Genomic DNA, 10,440 nt, shown 5'->3' with positions numbered 1-10,440 from the left:
ATATAAAGGAAGTGGTGCTGTGGCTCAAGCGGTAAAGCCCTCGCCTTGAGCTGAAGAGCTGAGGGACAGCACCCAGGCCCAGATTTCAAGCCCCACGACCAACAAAAACAAAAAAAAAATATAAAGCAAAAATTAATAAAATTAGGAGTATACAAACGCAAAAATCACAGATAAAAGATTTTAATATACTTCTCCCCATAGTGATCAAACAAACACACAAGCAGCCAGGCGGCAGTGGATCATGCCTATAATCTTAGCTACTCAGGAGGCTGAGATATGAGGATCATGGTTCAAAGCCAAAGTCCCCATAAAACCCTTACCTCCAATTACCAGAAGTTGCACTATGGCTCAAAGTGGCAGAACACTAGCCTTGAGAAAAAGAGCTCAGGTACTGCACCCAGGCCCCGAGTTCAAACCCTCAACTGACAAAAAGCAAAAGCAAAAAAAACCAAGCAAACTATCCATAAATTCATGGAAGATTTGAATTTGTATGAGCAACATTATCCAGAAGTTTATAGAAGATTTAAATTAGTATGAGAAAGATTAATTTAATTGATTAAACAAGAAGATAACAAGAAGACAACTAAGTATATTTAGGTACTAAATAAAAGTAATCATTTGTCCTGCAATGTAAACCTGCCTGAATATTAAACAGATGTTTAGTTACCCAGAGATTAACAATGATATTTAGCCATTACTAATCCTAGAGTTGAAGAACAATGACAAGGGGCCTTACTGAAGCCCAGAAACTGGATCGTTAGCAAATTGGTCAGGAGTCACAAAGAAGCTTCAACTGCTGCCGCCTAAGACAGAAGGGAGAAGCCCTGTCAGGCACCTTCCAACGCCCCACTAGTGCTGTTTGCTGAACCTCACTGACAGCTGATTGACAAGGTGGTGCCTTGGAAATGAAACTAGGATTTCCTTCCTTCAGAAAGAGGAGCACATCAAGAAAGGAGTGAGATGGATGTGAGAAAAACAGAGGACCTGCTGCCATATCTACCGATTTGTCCAAGTGAAAGAGGAAAAACCAGGTTTCCATTTTGAACAACAGGGCACAATGTAAGAGTTGTTTATTAAGATGAAAAAAGAGAGAAACATATTTACAAGAAAAAAGTCCAGTTTTGATACCTGTACAAGCTAACAAAATGCTAGATTAGTCCATTGGCTCACTCACCATCTTGCCTGGATTCCAAGAATATGATCTGAACTAGGATATACATTCAGAAGTCATCTACCTAGTACCAAAAACCAAAGGAACAAGTAAGACCACTTGGACAGATTTAAAAAAATCCCAAGTTGGAGATGGGGATGTGGCTTAGTGGTAGAGTGCTTGCCTTGCACGCATGAAGCCCTAGGTTCAGTTCCTCAGTGCCACATAAACAGAAAAAGTCTGAAGTAGTGCTGTGGCTCAAATGGTAGAGTGCTAGACTTGAGCAAAACAAGCTCAGGGACAGTGTGCAGGCCCTGAGTCCAAGCCCCAGGACTGGCAAAAAAAAAAGCCTAAGTTTAGAGAAATACTAATATTTAAAGGAGAAAAGCAAAACAAATTAAGAAAGAAGATGAATGAATTGTCAGAAGAAATCAGGAACATAGGCTAAAAAAGAATACTTCAGGAAAGAGTGTTTGGCTTGCACAAGAAAATTGAGGATACAGGGTTAGAACCCAGAGATGGCCTTGGCAAGTTTTTTTTCCTCTATAGATTTAGGAGTGAGTTGGTTTGCTTGTGAATTGGGGACCCAAGGACATCATGTATGGATAAGCAGAGACATGACAAGAGAAACAGTCATGGAGAGTAATGCTTGTCCACTGGAGGGGGAAGCCAGTCCATTGGACAGTAAAAACCCAAGAGAAATGTGCAAGTTAGGGAATAATATGACATGGGAGCATAGTTTTCACCAGACTGTGAGAAGACACGGGAGAGCAGATCTGCATTCACACCCATGTTTCACTGACCTGAGTACCTACTCCTTTGACACATCACTTTTCACCACCCTCCATGAATGTGTGTATGTGTGTGTATGAGAGAGACAGACAGAGAGAAATTTGGTATCTCTCTTGACCAGAAAGTTCTTTATATTTCTAAGTAAGCAACAACCTCTGAAGTAGATATGATTTTCATGTTCCTACTTTTCTCATAGCTGAGAAAAGCAAAACATGGAGCTGTGACATAGCTTGGCCAGAGTCACAGATCTAACAAGTATAAAGATGGAGCCTAAATGCAAGTGAGCGTCCCATGGAGGCAAAGCTCATTCTGTCTTCCATGTAGACCCTGCCACGGCTGCCTCCACTGCTCACCAGACTCCTCTTCCCTTTATAAAGGTTTTCTTCTCTTTCCTTTCCAAAATGTCACTATAGATTCCATCCTGGTTCATCAAAAATATGTTTACAGCTAGTTCCATGTTGAAAGAAAATTGTTACTCTCTTCTCTTCACATTATATACTGTAGAGGAGGTGGCTAATTCTACTTGCCAGCAAGAGTTAAGCCACAAATCAGGCAGGATGAAGATATGTCCAAGAATCGGGGCAGCCTGTTACCTAATGGCTCCTACCAGTAACACAAGGATCAGGTTCCCATCCAAATGAAAAGTCCTAACATGCTGAATATTAGCTACCCGGGGTGTAGGATATTTCTGTGCTACAATGTCTGCTATTTTGCCTACTAACTTAAGGCCCTCAATAATTACATTTCCCTTTTCTCTTTATAGAGATGTCTCAAGAACAAGGATCCATTCCCTGCCTAGCCATGGCTTAGAAAAGCTTAAGAAGCTGAGGGCCAGGTCAACTTACAACTTAAAAAAGCTTCCAAGCCTGGAAAAGTTTGTTGCCCTCCTGGAGGCAAGCCTTACCTACCCCAGCCACTGCTGTGCCTTTTCGAACTGGAGACAGCAAATGTGAGTCTTCTTTGTCCATCCCTGAGTCTGGCTTGGGTACTTTCCGAGTGTAGAACTCCATCCCTAACCTCAAAACGACTGGCAGGAAGGGACTCCATGTACAGAGAGACTCTCAATCTCTCTCTCTCTCTCTCTCTCTCTCTCTCTCTCTCTCTCTCTCACCTGAGGCGTGTTCTTCATTAAAGATTCAGTGTGGGCCTGACACGGTGACACTCAAAGATCAGTTCAAAAATCAGGAGGCGGAGGCTGAAGAATTATCAGTTCAAGGCCAGCCTGGGCTATACAGTGACATTTAACCTCAAAAATGATTCAGTAGGAAGGGATGGATGATCATTTCTTTTTAAATGTAATCTGAGCTCCTCAGGAGGCTGAAATCTAAAGATGTTGGTTTAAAGCCAATCCAGTAGCAAGGTCTATGAGACTATTTTTTTGGGGGGAGGGGTGGTAGGGGCTGGTCCTAGGGCTTGAATTCAAGGCCTCTGCACCTTCCTTGAGCTTTTTTTGCCCAAGACTAACTAACATTCTACCATGTTGACCTACAGATCAACTTCTGGCTTTTTTGTTATCTCTCTAAGAGAGATAAGAGATCCATTTCCAAAAAAATGGAAATGGATTGGTGGTTCAAGTGGAAGAAAGAAAAAAGAAGGAAAGAAAGAAAGAAAGAAAAAGAAAGAAAGAGAGAGAGAGAAAGAGAGAGAGAGGGAGGAAGGGAGGGAGGGAGGCAGGGAAGGATGGAGGGAGGGCAGAAGGAAGGAAGGAAGGAAGGAAGGAAGGAAGGAAGGAAGGAAGGAAGGAAGGAAGGAAGGAAGGAAGGAAAAATGGAAAGAAAATAGGTTCACTAGAAAGGACCTGGTAAAGCAGCAATTAAATATTAAACAAGAAAACATAAAAAGCATCACAGTATCTAACTCATAATTGATGGTTATATATTTTTTCTTCCTTGTCTCGGTATTGATATATATTTATCTTTTAATGCCCATGCTCTGCACCCTACAAATGTTCTATCCTACTAATATCAAAGTCAACTTTGGAGGACAGAATCAAAAGTGTCACAGCAATCTGATATGCACATCTATAACACATTCCCAACCATGCTAAATCTCTCTAATCCTTTCCAAGTCTTCCCAACTCATAGGAGGACAAAGAGGATTATCTCAACTGAGCCAAGTCCCAGGAGGCATCTGGCTCAAAAGTAGAGGCAATCATAGACAGGATCTGGAGAGAGTAGAGGAGTTGGGGTTTCACGTGTTCTAGACATTTAAGGGGCCCACTGGAGGTAAGAACTGCTTATCAGGGGGTTTCAAAGCTAGCAACCGCCTCTAAACTCACTAATATATCCCACTGCAGGCAGCTACACTAGTTCAGAGGATGCCTTTTCACTACTCTTAACAATAGCCCAGTCGTGCTGTGATGTTAATTAACTGTTTAAGACACCTCCTCAGTTATTCAACCCTTGACATACCCCTTGCCCCAAAGCAAAACAACAACAAAAAGCGAGAGAACAGCTCAAATGCCAAAATGTTCTCAAAGTAACTGAGAGCACTCAAACCCATCTTGAAGGGTGTGCAGGAGAGAGACTGCTTTTCAGAATTAGTATGCATCCCGGGGAAAACACCCAGAAAGGAGCACTCTTCACAGATTCACTCAAGGGCTAATTTCTCCCTGAAAACTAGAGTTCTTAAGGGCCTGCGCTAAGGCAAAGGCTGCTTTTATATTCCAGAAAAGGAATTATTCTAGCTAGGGATAGATTATTATTCTGGCCAAGACTGCAACTGAACACCCCTCAGGAGAAATCTCAAAGGATGCTGAGTTTACTGTAAGAGTAGCCTGTGGCATGCCGTGGGGCCCAAGGCCTTCATGTCAATAGGGATCTACTATCGGTGTTGCTCAGCAGCCTCCGGTCTTGCCACCTCCTGGTTACATAGACAAGCCTTGGGGCTCTCCCAATCAGAAATTGTAGGTCTACTCTAGATGTACCACAACACGAGTGTTTCTCCAATCCCTCAGGCCCCTCAGCCTACATTGGCCCCCTCTCAGTCCCTTGTGAACTTACCATCAGGGCTTGCTAAGGGCTGCAGCAAGGAAGAAGCCCATATTTCTCCCACAACATACCACACTGTAGGTTATTTTTTATTTTAACATTTCATAAATCCACACACAGAAACAATATAAAATCATGGTGCTTTTCAGAAGAGAATTCCAGGATTCATTCCTAAAATAGTAACATTTCATTATATGTCCTATGAAATGTGGTTCGGTAATACAATTTGAGTTTCAAGTTGTATATGAAATTGTTCTGAATCTCATGGGGAAATTATGTCCATTATGCATACACAATGATGTTGCAAATATGAGGCCTTTGCTACAATGAGATGTTGGTCCATGGTCCTCCCAGCTAAAAGATTGGGTCAACTGAACCCCTCATTTGTCATTGAGCTGGATGTATTCTTGCCACAGTGCTGTACTAAACTTGCTTTATTTTGCTCCTACTGAATTCTTTAATTGTTCCTATAGCATTTACTAGATTTTAAGTTGATACCTCATGGTACATACTTCTAAATAGTGACAGAGCCTAGATCTTCAACAAGGAGCTACTGTCAGATGTCTCCATATTGCTGACATTTTCTGAGTACTTAGCTGACAGGCACATGCCATGTCTCTTAATAATACAAAGGTAATTTCATTATCATTATTAATATTATTCCTTGCTAGTAGGGACAGAAACTGAGGCTTAGAGAGTAACTTAATGAACACTGATCAAACTCAGATGCAAGCCAAAGCCCAGGCTCTGGGATAGTCTGATATTCCAATCCTAAGCATGCTGATTGATTGGCCAAGGTCCACGAATACCACTTTTAAACTGGTATTTATCCTACTTAGGATTTCCCAAGATATTGCAGAAGCAAAACTTTATTCCCTTTGACTCCCACCTTTGTTTCTGTTCTTATCTGAGAGTCTTTCTTTGTTCACTTTTCTCCCATCTCATGCTAGTAGATGACTTCTGTTTCAGGAAAGAGAAACATCAGTATATAGAATATACTGACAGCAACATCAACAATGAGAACCTTCAACGAAGCCAACAATCACTCTAGGAAGAGAAGGCTGTCTCTAGATGGTTAATGAAGAGCCCATTCCAATCAACTAGAAGGCAATCAGGAAATGTCAGAATATTTTACTTTCTGTTCCTAGAATTAAACTACAGCCAATCCAGCAGTAGGATTTAGGAGTCACAGTTTAGACTAAGGACTACAGAATGGTCCTCTTAACCCCCCTATGCATATCCCAGATCTGGCCTCGCCTTTCTTAGGTGTACACTGGATTGTGCTTTCACTCAGTTTTAATTGGATGTGTGTTAACTAGTCTCTTTACAAGCTGTGATTATTTGAGAATCTCTGTCAGTTTCTAAAACAAAACATTACATATAGCAAGAGGGGAAGAGGATGGGAGGGAGAGAGAGAATGGGGGAGAAAGGGAGAGAGAGAGGAAGGGAAGAAGGAAAGAACAGAGAGAGGGAGGGAAGGAGGGGAGAAAAGGAAGGAAGGAAGGGAGGGAGGGGGAAGGAAGGAAGGAAGGAAGAAAGGAAGGAAGGAAGGAAGAGAAGCAAAGCCCAGGGATAAGAGAATAGGATTTTCTGGTAATTCACTTCACTTCCCAAAAGTGAGAAAGGGGAGGACAGGCTCCTCCATAGCAGCTCTCACTCCATGTAATTGAACATACCAGAATTTACCCATTAAAATGGAGACTGTGCCTCTTTACCCCTCCCTCCCTTCCCTCCTTCCTATGAGGGCTTTAGAAGGGTTTTAATAATCACTTCCATGCTCTTTGATATGGCATTCCTGTTTGAGAAAAGGATTTCACTTAAAAGTTCTATGAACTTTCCCCTTGGGGAGAAAGGGGAAGGTAAGGATATATATGTATGACTTTTTCCAAAAAAAAAAAATGCTCCCAGTGTAAAATATTCACATCCCTCAAAACGTTGCTTCAAAACATAAGCATTAGTTCTGTGTCTACATCAAATTAGTAGTAGAATATGAATATTCATCATCTAGACTTCACTCAAATTCTCCTGTAAGTACCTCGATCCTGTTGATAATATAAGAAAGTGAGCCCAAGAAGAGCTAGGTTCCTCAGAAAATATCATAATCTGAAAATAAACTAGACACCCCTCCTTTACAACTTATACTTGCCCTGAGGAACTTTTTAATATGAGATAACCAGCTAATCTTGCAGGAAAAACATGTCTGTGGACCCTGGGAAGTGACATTGTACACTACAGGACCCGGGTAATATTTCAGGCAAATGAGATGGCCTCCCAAGAGTCTCAGAACAAAAGAACCCAAGAATGGGGCTGACTAGGAATTAACTACAGATTCAGATCCTCTAGCTTCTGTAGATCAAACAAGAAAATGTGTTTTTAAATGTATCAGAAAATAGGCAGAACTTCCAGTGACTGGTGAGTAGAGTAGTAAGAGAATGTCTTCTCCCAGGCCCAGTAAGAGATAGCTGCATGGTGAATGTGATACCATGTCTGTAAATTATTTGCACTTAACAACAAGGTTTAGCTAGTCCCAGGCGCCTTCCTCCCCACATTCAGGTTGTGGCCAGATGGTTTCCCCCGTGGGCTGTCCAACCGTAGGAATACATAGACAAGTCGTTATGTTCATTTACAGTAAGCAGCATTAACCTGTGAGCTCAGCTTCAAGGGCAGACACGTTATTAGAAGAATAAACACTCTCAGGAAGAAACCCCATTATTTCTACCCTATGCAAAGACAATGATGTATTTGCCATTCTGGATCCAGGATGCTGATTTTATTCTTTTTTTTTTCTATTTTTTTTCTAGCTCTGAGTTTCATCCAATTTGCAATAAATCAATTTTAAGGCAAGATGATGATATGACTCATGCTAGGGGTCCAAGAATGTCTTTAACAGATGATGATGAAACCGGTTATGGCAGGGGGTTTGACTTGATGTACAGTGAATTTGACTATGACTTGTGCAATGAAGTGGTTGATGTGGCCTGCTCCCCTAAGCCAGATGCATTCAACCCTTGTGAAGATATTATGGGATACACCATCCTCCGAGTCTTGATATGGTTTATCAGTATCCTGGCCATCACTGGGAACATCACAGTGCTGGTGATCCTGACTACAAGCCAATATAAACTCACAGTGCCCCGTTTCCTTATGTGCAACTTGGCCTTTGCTGACCTCTGTATTGGAATCTACCTGCTGCTCATTGCATCCGTCGACATCCACACCAAGAGTCAATACCACAACTATGCCATTGACTGGCAAACCGGAGCTGGCTGTGCTACTGCTGGCTTCTTCACGGTCTTTGCCAGTGAGCTCTCTGTCTACACTCTGACAGCCATCACTCTGGAAAGGTGGCACACGATTACCCACGCCATGCAGCTGGAGTGCAAGGTGCAGCTCCGCCATGCCACCACTGTCATGGTGCTGGGATGGGTCTTTGCTTTTGCAGCCGCTCTCTTCCCCATCTTTGGCATCAGCAGTTACATGAAGGTGAGCATCTGCCTGCCCATGGACATTGACAGCCCTCTGTCACAGCTGTATGTCATGGCGCTCCTTGTGCTTAACGTCCTGGCCTTCGTGGTCATCTGCGGCTGCTATACCCACATCTACCTTACCGTGAGGAATCCTAACATTGTGTCCTCTTCTAGTGACACAAAGATTGCCAAGCGCATGGCCACACTCATCTTCACTGACTTCCTCTGCATGGCACCCATTTCTTTCTTTGCCATTTCCGCATCCCTCAAGGTACCACTCATCACTGTGTCCAAGGCAAAAATCCTCCTGGTCCTGTTTTACCCCATCAATTCCTGTGCCAACCCTTTTCTCTACGCCATCTTTACCAAAAACTTCCGCAGGGATTTCTTTATTCTGCTGAGTAAGTTCGGCTGTTATGAAATGCAAGCCCAAATTTATAGAACAGAAACCTCATCCATGGCCCACAACTCCCATCCAAGAAATGGTCTCTGCTCTTCAGCAACCAGAGTCACCAACAGTTCCAACTACATACTTGTCCCTCTAAAACATTCCGCCCACAACTAAAATGCAATGAGAAAAGATATCTGCATCATGAACATCAACTAACTCTTCCCTTTGAAGAGCAGGCTACAAAATAGCTGACCTTCTACACATTTCATCTAATGTTACTGGCAACATGTAAGGAAAACTGGCTGAGAGCTATTATTTCATGTAACACATAAGGATAGTGGATTATCATTAACAAAAGTTAAGATACTATACTATTACATCACATCTTTTAGGTTCTCGGATTCTCGGATAACTTTAGCTCCATGAAGACAGGCAAGACTTCTGCACGATATTTCTATCACTAAGTTAAAAGCAGCAAGACTGACACTGGGGCTCAGTTTGTCTTCCTCCAGCTATACCTTGTGTTTGTTGCCTCCAACATGCTCATGACCTTTCCTTTATGGCCACCATCCTGGAGACCTTTCATTACCAGCATCAGATGTGAAAACGACGTCCTTACAGAGACAGCTCAGCCAGACCCCCACCTATGTAAGACAATCTCCTGGAAAATATACCACCTATGTATACTGATGTACATACACATGCATGATCAATTCTACTGCTCTCGATGAGCCCTAATTAACCAAAGTTATACTTATGATAGGCCACACATATTGATGATCATGTGGTGGACATAGAAGCTTTGGAATCAGATGGAACTGAGATTCAGGTTGCATAAGCCAGGACTCAACCTATTCAGGGCTCGTATCTTCTTCTGTAAACTAGAGTTGACCATAAATCTTTTAGATTTATTGTAAGAAGCAGATAAGAAATTCATGGTAAACTGACTGGTGCTGTCAGGTTCCGTACATATTAGTTTACTTCTCTCCTTCCAAACCAATGCCTGGACCAAAAACCAGTCATCTTGACCCTCATTCAAGAACTCATTCCATTAGAGCATATTGCTCCAGATAAATAACCATACTACCCACATCTGTTCTTATACATGACCTATCTGAATATTTGGATCATAAATACCCATCATAAATTTCACCCAGCTCTGTGTGTTGGCCAGCCCACACAGCTTGACAGCTCCTCTGAGAATCCGCTATCAGTGCTCAAGCCAGTCCTTCCTCCTCTTGCATTCTGACAAACATTTCAAAAGTTGATCCCAAATGCATTAACAAGAAAGTCCTTATAGAACCAGACCCTCCCCTCCAAAAAAAGACAATCATCACTGTTCGTCTGACTGGGCCCCATCTCAATATATTGTGAATATCAAGTGAAAAACAATTTTCCTGATAAATAGTCTAAATTTTAAAAGAAGAGGAAGAAAATAAAGAGAAGAAAACACCTTAAAAATATACTCTTAAAATTGAGGGGATGGGTGGGGTTGGGGGAGAGTAATAAAAGATGACACAGATCAAGATGAATTATGCTCATAAACTGACATGTTGAATTGAAACCCCACGTACAACTACTTCAATTCCTAGAGCGTCACCATGTCATACGATTACCCCTAACCACATGTGACCCCTAAGTACTTAAGAT

At 42.0% G+C, this 10,440-nt stretch overlaps 1 protein-coding gene across 2 annotated transcripts in view; it reads left to right on the top strand.

The window, feature by feature from the left end:
• Fshr (follicle stimulating hormone receptor) overlaps positions 1 to 9,147 on the top strand; it is a 158,546-nt gene extending 149,399 nt beyond the window's left edge. For both annotated transcript variants that reach the window (XM_013017926.1, XM_013017925.1), the window contains 2 exons: positions 2,706 to 2,891; positions 7,734 to 9,147. In XM_013017926.1, coding sequence (XP_012873380.1) covers positions 2,706 to 2,891; positions 7,734 to 8,964 — 1,417 coding nt within the window. In that variant the 3' untranslated portion in view covers positions 8,965 to 9,147. The remainder of the gene's footprint in view (positions 1 to 2,705; positions 2,892 to 7,733) is intronic.
• Positions 9,148 to 10,440: the final 1,293 nt, after the last annotated feature.

The sequence above is a fragment of the Dipodomys ordii genome, unplaced genomic scaffold (assembly GCF_000151885.1).
Source record: "Dipodomys ordii isolate 6190 unplaced genomic scaffold, Dord_2.0 Scaffold37, whole genome shotgun sequence".
NCBI classification, from domain to species: domain Eukaryota; kingdom Metazoa; phylum Chordata; class Mammalia; order Rodentia; family Heteromyidae; genus Dipodomys; species Dipodomys ordii.
The sequence above is the reverse complement of the archived record's forward strand: the minus strand, read 5'-3'. Positions and strand labels throughout refer to the sequence as shown.